Here is a 15,983-nt window from a genome sequence, read left to right as displayed (position 1 = left end):
GTAATCATGGTCACATAATAAAACGTGGTGCTTACAATACGAATGGCTACAATCTGGATTTTGTTGATTGTCATCATCATCACTTTCGTTACCTAGCCAAAACACGCTATATTATTACATTATTTTCTTGCTTAGTGTTGGTGGTGTTGTTGATGTTATTTCACCTTTTACTTTTCCCGCATTTCCATTTGCAGATCGTCTTGCTGCCAGAACGTCCGACGATAACGATCATTATTAGATCAGCTTGATAACGCTGATCGGCATTGGCGCACAGCACACGAACGCATATTTCTAGTTGTGTGTGTGTAGGTATGCATGCATAATTAGAGGTTTTATCCTCTTTTTACTCAGCGCATTTTTCATGGTTTTTTTTTTTGTTTTTTTTTTTTATTTAGTTTTATTGTAACATTGAGCAAGCAGTGAAATTTCCTCGCTCTACGCACCGCACAGCTGTGTGAAATGGACACCGGGTTTGGGTTTCGGATTCGGCGTGGTTTTCGTGATTTTCATTGCTTGCTACTGCTACTGCGACGATGTCAGCGACAACGATTTTAGTTATGGTTTAGCTTTGGCTTTGGCTTGGATTTTGGCTTCGCCTTCGCCTTTAACATGCGGCACAGCTGCTCGATCGGTTTCAGATGACCACGAACGGTGAACGCGTCAAGAACTTATGCTCACCTATAATCATTAAGTGAGCGCCGATAGTAAAGGCAGCACAGAAGCACAATAGTTACCGAACGGTCAGACGCGAGTAGAGTATAAAACACATTATATAGCCGGCGTGGAGGCAGCTATAGTATTAAAAAGAAATTAAGTCAAATGAATAGTGAAAACAAATGAAAATAAATAATCTAACATTATATTAAGAAAACAAAAATAGAAAAAAAATTTCAAATATATGTGTGATTTTTTTAAATAAAATTTTGTACATGTTTTTACGTGTAATTAATTATAATTTAAGTTCGTTATTGTGTTTGGTGTTAATTGACGTTCTTGTGATTTTTTTTTTTATAAATTGTTTTAAACTTAAACGTCTTACTCTAAGATATCCAAACGAGCCCTCGCCTACTGCATAAGAAACCGAAATATTTAATTTCCACTAACCAACGCAATTTTATGCTCGATCCCAAAATTGACGATTACGCGTTATAATTTTTTTCAAAATATTTTTTTTTTTTAAATAATCATACGAGAATAGCAACCGGCAAAAGCCTATACACATCATAAGAAGCAGCAAGGAAATAAGTAAAAAGCCGTAAATTAAAAAAAATAATAAAAATCAGTAAAAAAAAATTAAGTTTTTGCCGAAACAGCATTTGTAGTATGCCAAAAGCCCATAGAGCCATACAACGCACATAGGCAACATCATTAACAGCAACAGAGCGCACCAACAGCAGAATATCGACGTACGGTTAGTGGTAATATAGCCAGGCTTGCGCCAGGCCAGCAAGCAGCGAGCACAGTGCTGAGTTAGGGCTTGTAAAAAATTGCAATTGCCACTAGAATTCGATACAAGCGTGCGCATCGTCACAATGCTGAATTTGTTGCCATCGGTGGTGTTAAATGCTTTGCGCGCCTTCTGGTTGCGTCTGCTGGTAATATGCGGTAGAACGCATAAATATCGCCTGCGCGAAGGTGAATACTTAACGCCATCAACAGCAGAGACCATTTCGATCACAGCGACGACGAAGCCGAGCAGCATAACAGCAACACAACAATTGTCATCACCCAACATGGGGGCCTGGCCGTGGAAGGCGAAAGCTGAGAAGTCGGCAGAGGATATGCGGAAGTTGCCAAGGCCGAAAGGATTGCCATTAATTGGCACGTTTTGGGATCTAGTAGCCGCTGGCGGTGGACAACAGTGAGTGCACTTTCATATAAATTGTTTATTAATGGGTTTTGTGTGACTTTTTGTGTTTGTACTACTTATGTATATACAAGTATAAATGTAAAAAAGTACATTTAACAAATGGCTTAAATTATATACAAGTATAAATGTAAAACCGTACATTTAACAAATGGCTTTAATTGGGTTGGATTGTGTAAAATTTCTTGAAACATAAAGTCGACAAAGGAATAAAAAACTAAAAAAAGAGAATAAAACATTTGAATAATTAGCTACATAAATAAATAAGCGCAAGTAAAGTGCGAAAAGTAGTATTCATATTAAATTACAAGCGCCTTATTTATACACTATCGCATATACATATATAATATTTGTATTTAAAAGCTCAATTTATAGTTACTGAGGCAGTTACATAAAACTCAATACAAATTCAATTCCTACCTATGCATATTTGCGTAATTTCGCCAAGAAGTTTGTAGCACTCAGAATGAAAAAAAATATATATATACATATATATATAGGTTTGTTCAAAAAGTATTTCGTATTTCTTAAGAAAGTGTTTAGATTAGTTGTTTAGATCGGACCATTATAGCATATAACTGACATTGAACTAAATAGGGTATATTAAGTTTGCCACGGAATTTGTAATACTATTTGTAATAATATAACTTCGAAAACCTTATAAAATGTTTATATGATGATCAGCATGACGAGCTCGCTTGATTGATCTGTCCGTCTACGTCGTTTTTGTTACTTTTAAATTTTAGAAATTTCATAAAGGCTGTTGGATGCATTTTGGAAATCGTTATCATTTTTTAACGGTTACTTTTTATTACAAAAAACAATCAATGACCCACCGATTGCAGTTTGGGCTTTTCAATGCTAACTTCGTAAAACACACAGTTACATATACCAGTTGACCAGTATTTGTGAAAATGAAATACTTATTTTGAATGGGAAAGTAAAAAGTAAATTATTCAAAGTATTAACCATTGCTTTTTACACCCCCATCTTGGATCTTTCCCATAGCTTTCCATGGCTGCTATTTGCTTTAGACTCAAAGTATCATCTTCATCCAGTATTACTTGCAGTTCGGCGTCTTCAAACTTGTTTGCTGGTCTTCCACGTTCTTCATTTCTCACATTAGAATCATTATCTCCGAAACGTTGACACCAACTTCTGCATGTTGGTTCTGATAGAGCATGATCACCATACGCCTCGACAAGAATTCGATGTGACTCTGCAGCACTTTTTTTCAAATGGAAATAAAAAATTAATGCTTTCCGCAAACCATCACTTTCCTGTAAAAAATTTGACACTTTTAACACAATGAAAAATATGATATTGTTTGTTCAATGACTGTAAGGTTATTACAAATGTTTGACAGATGTCATGCCAACAAAACAGAAAAAAAAATTAAGCCTCGTTCACAACAAATGTTCCCACCAATACATTTGTATATTAACGCTCACTTCACCGGTCCATCTCGAATAAACTGTATGCTTATGCCGCATTTTTTGAAAAGTAAATGAAAGTGATCAATCGAACTATGACCCGAAAGCATTTTGACCTAATACTGCACTTTAGAAAAAATTAACCTCGCAACATGTTGCTACTGAATATTATAGATTTGTTCTTGCTTGTTTGTAACACCTAAAACCAGTGAAGGAGAGAGAGGTGAAGACCGGGGACAAATCCCCTCAGGCTCGGAGTACTCCGAAGGGCTTGGTACTCTGCAAAATTTTATTACAGTTTTTTTTCTAGCTGGCTTTACACGATTATTATCTAGTATTAGCACTCTATATGCTTTCAAAAACTAACGTTTTTCCTTTGAGCGATTAATTCGTGCAAAACTATTTTAATTTTTCACTGACGCGTATAATTCGATCAATTGTTTTCGATCTTCGTAATGTGTAACGTCGTGCCGTGAAATAAGAAAAATTAGTGCTCAGTTAAGAAACGATTTGAAGCAGACTCTCTAACATAAACCTAACCTAAAGGTCCTAAATGGACTATTAAAAAAACTGCAAAGTATTTAAATACGAGTTGTACATTTGTGAAGAGATGGTCTAAGCATTATGGAGAAACTGGAAAAGTAGATGACAAGCCAGGAAGAGGAAAGACTCAAGTGACGTTTAAAAGTAAGGGCATAGCAATTGTTTTTCTTTTTGAGAAAAAATCACTGCTCAGTCTAAGAGAATCTAAAAGAAAATTGTTTAAAAAGGGATATCTCTAAATGCGATACGGTACAGATTTCGGAGATCTGTCAGACATTTACTTTCAAAAATTCTTCTTTTGAGAAAAAATCTTTTTTCTTTTTGAGAAAAAATCACTGCTCAGTCTAAGTGAATCTAAAAGAAAATTGTTTAAAAAGGGATATCTCTAAATGCGATACGGTACAGATTTCGGAGATCTGTCAGACATTTACTTTCAAAAATTCGCATTAAAAAAGGTTACGTTGGGCGCAGGAAAACAATATAATCTTTACAGATGAGTCAACTTTTGTGTTATTCAACCTCTTGAGACGTGTTTGGCTAAAAAAACGACAAATATTTTTCAAAAAAAGGGTGCATATCTATGGATGCTTCTCTGTCCATGGATTGGAGGTTTTGAGGCGCTTCCTAGAAAACTTGAACACCGTTGGAATGAAATTGTAAAAACATTAGAAATAAAGGGTTTACGGAAGTCAGCTTAAATACTTTACAGCAAAAATAACCATGATTCGATACTGCAAGATAGCAATAATCCGAAACATAGCAGCAGACTCTGTACTTAATGGAAACAAGAAAACCATATTGTTACTTTATAGTAGACATCACAGTCACCAGACACCAATTCAATGGAGAATGTTTGGGCTTTAATGAAAGCCAAAATATCAAGACAACATTTGACGTCAACAAAACATTTCATTCGGCTACTCCAACATACTTGGTGGTCGCTTCGTGTTCAATATGCGAAAAATTTAGTTGCAAATTATCATCAAAGATGTCAAGCTATAAAAGACAACGCGGTAGATTGGAGCAAGTTTTATTGAAACAATTTCTGCTATAAAAAACAATGCATTTCCCATAATTACAACCTTTTTCTCAATAAACGCTAACATCAACAAAAAATATATATATACATATATATATAATATCAATAAATTGATGGGTCAGTGGACCCGCATCCAATATCCTCCTCCCGCACTACTACTTCAAACTTTTTAAAAATAATTATTGTTTAAATGTATTTTGCGTACTCTTGACATACATACATACGTATGAATAAACAAATGATAAAATAAAATGAATAGTAAATTATATAACAATGTACATATTTCAAAACAAACACTCGAAATGCGTACCTCTCGGCTAGATAGAGTACATCCTTAATATAAAGCCACCGACGGAATTTCTGATAGGAAAAAGCTTCTAATAAGATTCAGTATCCTTTCAACCGAGTGAATTAGGCGAATAAGCTCGAATCATTGTTTATATATACAATAATCTGGTGAAGTGCGCAGTTACCAGATTTAAGCTACCATTCTATTTTTTAAGAAATAAAATAAATAAATGCTATTAACGTAATTAATCGAAAAAATATCGGATTCCCATATTTTCACACTAAGTTAAAAACCATATATGTATATTTTGTAAAAGTCCTATTCATAATTGAGCTCAAATTCCAATATCGACAAAAAAACTGTTTACTAAAAGCGGAAAATTTTAAAAGCGAAAAACCAACAAATTCGCAACGCTGACGATATCTTTTTATGAAATCTATAAACGATTGGGATGTGCTTTAAAACTTAAAGGATCATGTTATATTTATTTTTAGGTTAGAATTTTTGACTTCTAAGCAATTTTTGTTTTATATTTGCGTCAATTTAAATGCCATGTTACTTTTTTGTTTTTGGTTCTTACCGAGGAGTACAGGACAGTTAAGTTTTGATAGCGAACAGAAATTTTATGCGCATATTTTATTGAATCAGCATACAAAGCTATAGGAACATGTTAGCAAAGAATTTACAAGTATGGCCGCCGGTATATACTTGTATGTACATATGTATGTATGCGCATGCAGATATAACGTACCGTTTGTAATGTGCCACAACGCCATCTTTAAACTAAAAATTTGCAATTTTATTTAAAAAAAAACTGCGAAGTTCATATTCACTGTTTGAAACTCCATTTCGCAAAAAAGGTGTAGGCAATTTTCGCGCGCACACACACACACACACACGAACTCAAAGATGGTGGCAAAATGTACTTATGTATACACAAGTCCATTTATAAAATTCTGGGCGGTTGATCGCATACATATCGGGAATAAATCAATTTGAGTGACGAAAGTAAAATATTTTGACTTTCAAATTTTTCGTAAATTCAACTGAACCCAGTAGGCGAACAAGCGGAGCAGGCATATGAAACAAGTGGAATGAAATGTAGTGAAATTAAAGCAAACGCAGTTGGTATACGAATTTTGGTATAGCTTATAGAATGAAAATTGTAAGTAAGTAGAAAAAGTTGTAAGAGTTTGCGAATTTTCTTTAACGAAATTAACATTTTTACAAATTTTATGAATAGTTTTAATGGAATACCACACACCAGAGTATACCTCAAGTGAGTATATAAAGTTTGCCACGAAGTTTGTAACACACAGAAGAAAGCGTCGGAGACTCTATAAAATATATACATATTGTACATAAATGATATGTCCGTCTGTCTGTATATATGCGAAGTAGACCCAGTTTTTGAGATATCGATCTGAAATTTTGAGCACTTCCTTCTCTCCCCAAGAAACTGCTCATTTGTCGGAACCACCGATATCGGACCACAATAGCATATAGCTGGCATACAAACTGAATGATCGAGATCAGATGTTTGTATGGAAAACTTTTACACTTAACGAGATATCTTCACGAAATGTGGCATAGATTAGCTAAGGCAACGGTGCAATCCCCGAAGAAATTGCTCAGATCGAGTCCTTATAGCATAGCACTGCCACACAAACTGACGGATCAAAATCAAGTTCGTGTAAGGAATGTTTTGTATTTTTGAATGCTATTATGGCTTCGGTGCAACCGAAGTTAAAGTTTCTTTTTGTTAGTAAATGCATTCAGATTGATGAATGATGAATCGAGATCGAACCTAAAGATTAAAACGAATAGCGTCTGTTGACAAAATTAAGTCTGAATACCAATCCTCACTTGTTTCTGTTTGTTGTATGAAATATTGGTTGTTTTAATCTATCTTACTATTTTGTACACAATTGTCCATATCTAACAAGCCTAAGCTCTTGTATTTGGGCATTTATTATGGTTTTCAACGGAATATGAATTCGTAACTTTCAGTCGTTTTTGGTTGATTGTATAGGTTATTTTGTTCACGATGTTTCAACTTATCTATGTCTCGTTCCCTTTTATGTAAATAGGGAAACTCTAACCGATTGCTATTTCACACTTTTTTTACAGGCTTGACTGCCCTAGATAATTTTCTTATACCCTTTACAGGGCATATTAGGTTTGCCACCATGTTTGAAATACCCAAAAAGAAGCGACCAAGACCTTATAAAGCATATACTATATAAATGATCAGCATGAAGAGCTGAGTCGATGTAGCCATATCCGTCTATCTGTGTATATGTGAACGAGTCCATCAGTTTTTGAGATATCGTTCTGAAATTTTGCACACGTTATTTTCTCCTCAAGAAACTGCTCATTTGTCGTCGGAATCGCTGATATCGGACCACTATAGCACATAGCTGTCATGCAAACTGAACGATCGAAATCAGATGTTTGTATGGAAAACTTTTTCATTTGACGAGATATCTTCAAGAAATTTGGTATGGATTATTACCCACGGCAATGGTGCAATCTCCGAAGAAACGGTTTAGATCGGATCATTTTAGGGTATAGCTCCGATACAAACTGGCCGATCGAAATTCTTGTAAGGTATCTTTTATATTTGTGAAGGGTATTATAGCTGCGAAGTTAACGTTTTTTCATGTTTTTAAAAGTAGTTATTGGCTCCTCGATAAATCATATTGAGTTAAATCTATTTTGAAAAAAAAAATCGCAATCGATTTCATATGGCTTGCAACAAGATCACTGTGATTAAGCGAGGCTTCGTTACATTTGTTTAACAGCATTTTTATGCCTTTTGTGAACATTAGAATTATAACTTCGAAACAAAAGTACATGACAAAATCAAGAAAGCCTACGTAAGAAAGTTAGTCATGCGTAGTCGCGGCTTTTTTGGCATAAAGAAAAATATTTATAATTGATAAGGAATGTGCAGGAAACGATAAAATCGGACTATTATATTGTAATAGTGCTATCATATATGCACGTACTAGACACACAGAATTTACTATCGGTTTTCGTGTTATATACGAGTATACAATTACTTCCATTATAGCCGATTCTCAAAATGAGAGCAGTGATTTTCGCTTGTTACCGATTCTTTAAATACCGGCTACCAACAATAGACGAAGAAAATTTTTTAAAATAATTATTTTATTTGACTTTATACACACATACGCTTGATAAAATATAGAAATAAGATAACATAACATAGTACAGCTTAATTTAACAGCTGTTCAGTGACGTCACAATAGCGCGTTTTCTATATTTATAACCTTCTGTCTGTGTTCTTCTTTAAGCTGACCTGAAATGTTTATTATATTATGTATAAATTTCCACAGAGTATTGTCTGAAGAAAAAACTGAAAATTCAATTGTTTCTTCATTAAGAAGTAGGGTCACCAACATAAGTTAAAAAAAAATAAGAAGCCAATGCTATTTTGTAAATATTTTGCTACGACTTCCTGAGGGCTTTTAAGCCAGCGAATAACATTTTTTTTAAGGTATATGAATAGCAACAATGTCGCGCGATTTACATAAATCGATTTTTTTATACTCAACATTTAACACGTGCTCTTCTCCGTTAGCAAGCGGATATGATTTCATGGCCACTTTTTTGCAAAGTCGCAAGCTTTTTTACATAAGCAAGGATTTATGAATTTCAAATTGCTTACTTTTAAGATAAACTTGACAACGGAAACTTAAATCGGTGTTTTTGAAGGTCAGCTTAAATTTTCAATGACAATATCGGAATTTTAAGTGTCCGCATATATATTTATATTGATATATGTTTATATGTGTTTGTATAAGTATATTATGTTTTTTTGTTTTAGTACCAAAAATAATTTGCAATGCCTGGAGGCTGCATTGCACTCCTGTAGCAATAGTTTGAAGATTTTTATTTTTATTTTAAGCTGTTATACTTGCTTACACATACTTTTACAAGGACTGTTTCTGTTAGATTATTATTTTTTTATAAATACATAGAAATTTAATATAAATGTTAAATATTTGATTCATTAAACTATAGCGACAGTCAGTCGCCGCAAGTTCACCTGCCGGTAGCGTCGCCTACTGGGTTTTTGTAATTTTTAAGCAAAAAAGTGATTTATTTTTGTAATTTTTTTTTTTTAGGTTACACAAATACATTCAACGACGCCATGAAGAGCTCGGTCCAATATTTTACGAACGTCTGGGCGGAGTACAGGATGCCATATTTGTTTCATCAGCAAGTCAAATGCGTGCGGTATTTCAATATGAGGGCCAATACCCACGTCATCCGCTGCCAGAGTCGTGGATTTTATACAACAAACAGCGCTATTGTCAGCGCGGCTTGTTCTTCATGTGAGTTGAGACGAACAAAATACAAAAAACAAAAAACAACAACACTTGCATGTATTTGCCTGAATTTCATTAACACTTCTAATTCTTTTTATCGCCTAATCTCAATCGTTTAGGGAGGGCGCCGAATGGCTACATAACCGACGCATATTAAATCGTTTTCTGCTCGGTGGCACCATGAAGTGGATGGATGTGCACATCGAAGCGTGTACGCAGCGTTTGGTGAATCTATGGAAGGCGCAGGCGGCCAAAGCGCAAGGCAACTACACCGAACTGTTGGAGCTCGAACAGCAGCTCTACTATTGGGCAATCGATGGTGAGTTGGCTTACATATGAAGACAAACTCTTTTCCCTAATAACTCTCGGAACTACCCTTCTACCTTTTAGTGGTTTGCACCATCATGTTTGGCGTCTCAGCGGCAGAGAATGCGCATATGGCCAAGACGATGGACGAATTCTCACGCATTGTGCATAGAATATTCGACACTAGTTCGGCGCTTATGACTTTTCCACCAAAATTGGCCAAACGTTTCAATATGCGTATTTGGCGTGATTTTGAGGCGAGCGTCGCAGCGGTGCTGAAGAAGGGTAACGATTTGATCGATCTATTTGTTGAATTGCCAGAAGCCGTTACAAATGGTTTGTGTGTGAAAAATGGCGTCGACTGTCACGATTGCAGTGGAGATTCACTCTTCCAGAAACTCATTTTGGCCGACATGCCGCTGGATACGATTAAGCGCATATTTGTGGATTTGGTTATTGCCGCCGGCGATACGGTAAGCAATTTTTTTTTTATACTCTGAAGAAATCATGCATTTCCAAATAAATTATCCATGTTATACAAACTGAACGATCAAAATCAAGTTTTTGTATGGAAAATTTTTAATTTGACATATAAAAGAATTTTGTTTCGATTAAATGCTAAAAACTGCAAAATATCAAACCAAAAATGTTCACACTTATAACATAAATTTATAAAAATTAAATCAAGATAACCAAAACTCCGATTAACGTTTGTCTTTCGATCAATATTCCGTTATTGCAGACAGCCTACACAACAGAATGGGCATTTTATATACTCACCCAGAATACGGAAATGCAGGAGCGTTTGGCGAAGGAAATGGCTGCGCATGATGGGCGCGGCAATATGCTGGTACATGGCCTCATTAAAGAGACTATGCGTTTATATCCGATTGCACCATTTATAGGGCGCTACTTAGACACTGAGGCGAATATTGGCGGCTATCAAATCGAAAGAAATGTATGTATGTGAAATAATAAATATAAAACATAACCGTTATTAATGCGTATACCTGTATGACAAATGTAGGTGAGCTTGATAGTGCATGTAATGATTTTTTTAATTAATAATTGTTATTTTAACTAAAACAAGTAATGCAAAATCCGTGCAGCAAAGCGGCAGATATTTATATTAGACGTTTTATATTTTGCATAGCTTATTTCTTGCGGTTATAAATTTTAAAATATAACAAATTTTATAAAATTTTTTTCTAACCTGAAAATAATTGAAAAAATACATTTAATTTATTTTAATGTAAATATAAATGCGAACTTACACTTACATCATATTTTTATTGCATAACATTTCTGCTATCTTCCTTAAATTACATTTAGTTTCTTTATTAAAATTTTGTATTGCTAACCTTTAACCGCGTTTTTCTTATAACCCATAAATAACAGAGCTTGGTGCTGCTCTCCTTGTATACAGCGGGTCGTGAGCCCAAACATTTCCCCGATCCAGAGACGGCAAAACCAGAGCGTTGGCAACGCAATGAGGAAACCGGCGAATTACGTGAAGTCTTGCAATCGCATGGCTCCCTACCATTTGCCATCGGCAATCGTTCGTGCATTGGCCGACGCATGGCGATGAAACAAATGCATTGCCTACTGGCGTCGGTAAGTGTGCTTTTACATATTATAATTTCGGCAATTATTGTGCGCTGATTTTCAATTTTCTAACATATTCTTGCATATTTCAGGTCATAAGCAACTTTAAATTGCAATGTAACAATACAACACCAATTGACTGCAAGCTGCGTTTGGTAACGGTACCCGATCAGCCATTACGACTGGCAATAAAACTTCGTGACATCGCATAGTATTAGTTAATACATATACATATATACACTACACGTGTATATATTCAGTATATCAATATATATAGATATATATATATATATAATATATAGTATATAATATTCTTTGCACTCAGTTTAGATTTTAAACACACATACATATATAAAATATTACGAAATTTTAAATATAAAAGGAGCATAAGAGAATGTTAAGGACAATAATTATGTAGCTAAATATATATATATATATATATATACATGTATGTATATATATACAGTTACACAAATAATGCTAGTATAGTGATGTATATAGAAAATAGTAATATAAAAATAAATAGTCCGAAAATGGGCGCATGCCATAATGAGTAACCGATCAGCATGGCAAATGTGATGAGCCCGAGCACTTGGTATGAGGCCAATGGGCGCAGGCATATACGGGCGGGTAGACGTTCCTCACACAATTCACTGACACCTTAAAATGTTACAATTTTAATAAGTGAATAATTTTAGTTGTATTAGCAATTTGTTTAATGTATTAACAAAAAAAACCAATATATATATATACACTATATACACACATAACGGTATGTAAATAGAACAAATATAATATTTATGCTGCAAAATTAATTTTGGTAAAGAAAAATAGATGTGTTTATTACCTCTTGATTTGTCAAACCACTGCTGTGTCATGGGCGGGTACAGTAATTGTCGTGCTAATTTGCCGACAAAGTCTGAGCGACACCATAGTGCTTGAATTTCGTTGCCAAACTGCAAGCAATCGATTTATATTTTAATATTAATTATATTTTCATAAAATTCAATTGCTTGTCTTTCATACACACCATTTCATTTAAGCGACAGGAAATTTTGTGCAGAAAGCGCACTAGGAATTTAAGCTCATAATCCTTTATAGGCACTGTGGCGGGATCAATTGTAGCTGATAAATTCGCTAAATTGTTTTGCATCTGGAAAATATTAAATTATTCAATCAAATATATATCGACATACAGTATTTAAATCGAAAATTTGGTAGATTTTTTTTAGAAACAGTTTGTGAATTAAATAAAAGGCGGAACAAATATCTATAAAACAAGAAATAACGTTAAATTTGGCCGCACCGAAGTTGATATACCCTACACAGGTGCAATTTTTATTAAATAAAAAGTATAAATCTAAACAATTTGTTCGGATATTGTAGCGCTTTCTTGAACAATAATATAGGCCAAATTTCGTGTAGATATCTTGTCAAATAAAAAAGTTTTCCATACAAGCACTTGATTTCTAAACCGCGATTTCGACATATTACACCGTCTTGTTATTGTTGTAGCAGCATATATCATACCACAATTCAAATCAATATTATGCACTCACCTGTATTGGTGAAACTTTTGATATATCCAAATAATCACTACTATCGTATGCAGACATGTTTAATTGCGGGCTGTTGCGATCGTGTATTTGTTCCAATGTAATTTCCGGCAACCGTACCTATATATAAATATTATTAGTTAATTGCAACAAATTTGTGCTAAGCTTACAACTTACATCGAACATAACAGACAATGAGCGTACAGCTAAGTCGAGTACATCAGGTATTTTAGCAATCTCTTGTAATTTCAACTCTGCCGGTGAGACATCGGCAAATATGGTGGCAAACATTTTACGCAAAAAGCTATGCGCTTTGCGTTGCTCCACAATATCAAGACGTATATTGTCGATTTCTTGCAGCACATATAAACGTGAAATGCAAACAGTTTTGATAACTTGCTCAATCTCGCACTTAACTGCAGGACCAAAAAGTGGTGTGTAGCTTTCCTCGTGGAAAATACCATCCCATTCAGTTTTGCCTTGTCTGAAAGAGTTAAAAACCAATATTTATCATTTCGCAAATATTGTAGTTATAAATGCAAGAACAATGATACCTGGCGTAAACGGAATGCTTTCTTGGTGAGTCCGCGCCGAGTTGACAAATATATGCTTGCTCCGCTTGACACAGCATTGCCGGCAGATTAGGCTGACTGAAAACCTAGAATGGGATTTCAAATATTATTTAGCACAAATATATAAAAGAGGCACACCAATTACGAAAACGCAGTTGTACAACTATTATAACACTTTTTTAATATTTAAACCCTTTTTAAAATATTCTTCTCTCACGTACCTTTACCAAACGATGCAACATAATAACATTTCTAAATGTTGTGAAATCCAGACGTTCGAAACGTGGCAATATGTAGACAAAAATTTGCGTATATATAACCAAATTTTCCGCTATGAATGTGCTAAAGCGTTGACTTACTGCTACTTCATTGCCAATAGAGCCCGCCGCCATACTGTTGGCAGCATTAACACCACTTCCACCACTATAAACAATTACCTAAATTATATAAATGTCATATCACAGTAAAGCAAATTCGCTCACTAGTAGCCTGCATTTGGGGCATCAAACAGATAACGCCAAGGTTGTATATAGCTGAGCCATAACTCCAGCACCACTGATAATGAACTATCGAGCGGCCAGCGTCCTATAATGCTTTTGAGAAATGGGTAAATGCGCGTTTTCATCATTGGATTGGCGAGTTTACGTAACATCACCATTGGTGTGTGATCCAAATGCGTCGAATTGGCAAATGTATGCACTTGCTTAACTAATATACGCACAACGCGTATAAATTCGCTGCTCGGTAAATCCTATAATGTATTGAAAATAAATTATTTAAAATATATATATTTTTTAATTTTCTACTTGCACTTACGCGCGCCTCATCGATGTCATAGCGCAGCCATGTGTCTATGAAGAAATGCAATACGGATTCTGTGCGCCAGCAATGCGTACGCGGCGAATCACAATTTCGTGCGGCCTGCACAGCCGCTACAGCTGCCGCTGACGTTGACGGACTGTCTGTTTGAAACAAACTGGTGTTTGTTGGTATTTTCAAATATTTTGGCGAGCGTTGCGGCTGCAGCGGTTGCACCGGCTGCAGTGGTTGTGGCGCCTTAACTGACGTACAAATATTTGTCGGAAATACGATCGCATCTGGATTGCCCGGCAGAAAGGTGCATAGATATTCAGCTGTTAGAAAGAAGTATACCGTTTTCATGCGCTCATTATGCACTTGCAATGCAGCTGGATACATTTTATGTAGTGGAAATGTAGCGTGTATAACATAGTGGAGCATATAATAATCAAATGCATTGAGTACAAGTGATGTGACTTGTCGGCGAAATGGATCAATGTTTACTAAGTCCGCATAGAAAAGTGAATATTGGCCAGATTGTATCATCTCGCTTACTTTGTGCTGCAATAGAAATGAAAGTTATAAAAATCGATGATATTTAACATAATAAACATGAAGCACTCACCGGCAGCAAATCCAAATTGAATTCAAATTTTATAGCTTCATTAAGTAGGCGATAGCACAGCCGTAACATTGGACCCATCGGTGAGAAGAATTCATGCAATACATCGAAGCACATTGGCGAATTTTCCTTGGTGGTGGCACGTAAACCCCAGCCAAGACCGCCACTACCTATACCAAACACTGATTGTACTATTGTTGGGAATACATCTTGTAGTTCGCGTAGACTGCAACGCTCGAACAGCTGCGTCAATTCGACACAACGGTCCGGTATGGGATAGCTCATCAACTCCATTATCCGATTCTATAATTAACAGATGGTCAATTCATACAAGTAATTTGAGGTTACTTTCCAATTTTAATGATATTATTTATATGCAATTAGTACTTACACCAAGATTTTCGTTATAAAAGGCCATTATTATCTGCTTGCCTATTGCAGTTTGTTTAATATTATAATATTTTCCTCCAATTCAGTTTGTTTACTACCAAAACGGCGGTAAATTTGTCACTACTAGAGTTTCTGCGACAGCCGGTTGCACACACGCTGTGCTACCAGATGTATAACTAGAACAATGATGTAAATGTTTGTAAAGGGAATTTAGTTACACGAAATTTTGCTTTATTTGCAAATAGGAAATTAAGTTATACAAATTAAATGCTTTAATACAAGAGTATGTGACAAATAAAAAAAAAAAAGGAAATGAGTGCTACTATAAATTTAAATATTATTTGACGAACAATAATATATAACTTAATTTCCACATAGCTTTGAGTTTAAGAAGTTTTTTGTTAAATTTATTTTGACTAATGTACAATATACTGATACCCCCTATCTGTCACATAATGCATATATACTCAGCTTCCTGCAGCATATTTTTCTATATGCGCGTTTTTCACCATTTTCATTTATTCGCTCAAAATAGTGAATGCCTTTGTACATGCATACAGAGAATGTAATATATACATTCTCTGATACGTATACATATATTGAAA

The 15,983-nt window shown here is 34.9% G+C and overlaps 2 protein-coding genes across 3 annotated transcripts; one reads left to right on the top strand and one right to left on the bottom strand.

The window, feature by feature from the left end:
• The first annotated feature begins 203 nt into the window (after nt 1-203).
• sad (Cytochrome P450 family protein sad) lies at nt 204-12,075 on the top strand. Its single transcript, XM_036373270.2, has 9 exons — nt 204-309; nt 396-740; nt 1,199-1,861; nt 9,326-9,535; nt 9,649-9,848; nt 9,920-10,308; nt 10,578-10,793; nt 11,234-11,449; nt 11,533-12,075. The coding sequence occupies exons 3-9, from the start codon at nt 1,533-1,535 to the stop codon at nt 11,650-11,652; spliced, it is 1,680 nt and encodes a 559-aa protein (XP_036229163.2). The 5' UTR covers nt 204-309; nt 396-740; nt 1,199-1,532; the 3' UTR covers nt 11,653-12,075.
• Nucleotides 11,072-15,635, bottom strand: LOC106614321 (sphingomyelin phosphodiesterase 4). Of its 2 annotated transcripts, none has more exons than XM_070107952.1 (11): nt 15,380-15,635; nt 14,992-15,291; nt 14,385-14,927; nt 14,051-14,319; nt 13,790-13,991; nt 13,551-13,654; nt 13,174-13,480; nt 13,000-13,116; nt 12,471-12,593; nt 12,288-12,396; nt 11,072-12,100 (listed from the first exon to the last, which is right to left on the bottom strand). In XM_070107952.1, the coding sequence occupies exons 1-11, from the start codon at nt 15,404-15,406 to the stop codon at nt 11,907-11,909; spliced, it is 2,295 nt and encodes a 764-aa protein (XP_069964053.1). In that variant the 5' UTR covers nt 15,407-15,635; the 3' UTR covers nt 11,072-11,906. The 2 variants fall into 2 exon arrangements, with proteins under 2 accessions (XP_069964053.1, XP_014085483.2); XM_014230008.3 differs by having other exon boundaries at nt 13,790-13,982.
• Between the last annotated feature and the right edge of the window lie 348 nt (nt 15,636-15,983).

The sequence above is a fragment of the Bactrocera oleae genome, chromosome 2 (genome assembly GCF_042242935.1).
Source record: "Bactrocera oleae isolate idBacOlea1 chromosome 2, idBacOlea1, whole genome shotgun sequence".
Taxonomy (NCBI): Eukaryota; Metazoa; Arthropoda; class Insecta; order Diptera; family Tephritidae; genus Bactrocera; species Bactrocera oleae.
This window is presented reverse-complemented; position numbering and strand designations above follow the sequence as displayed.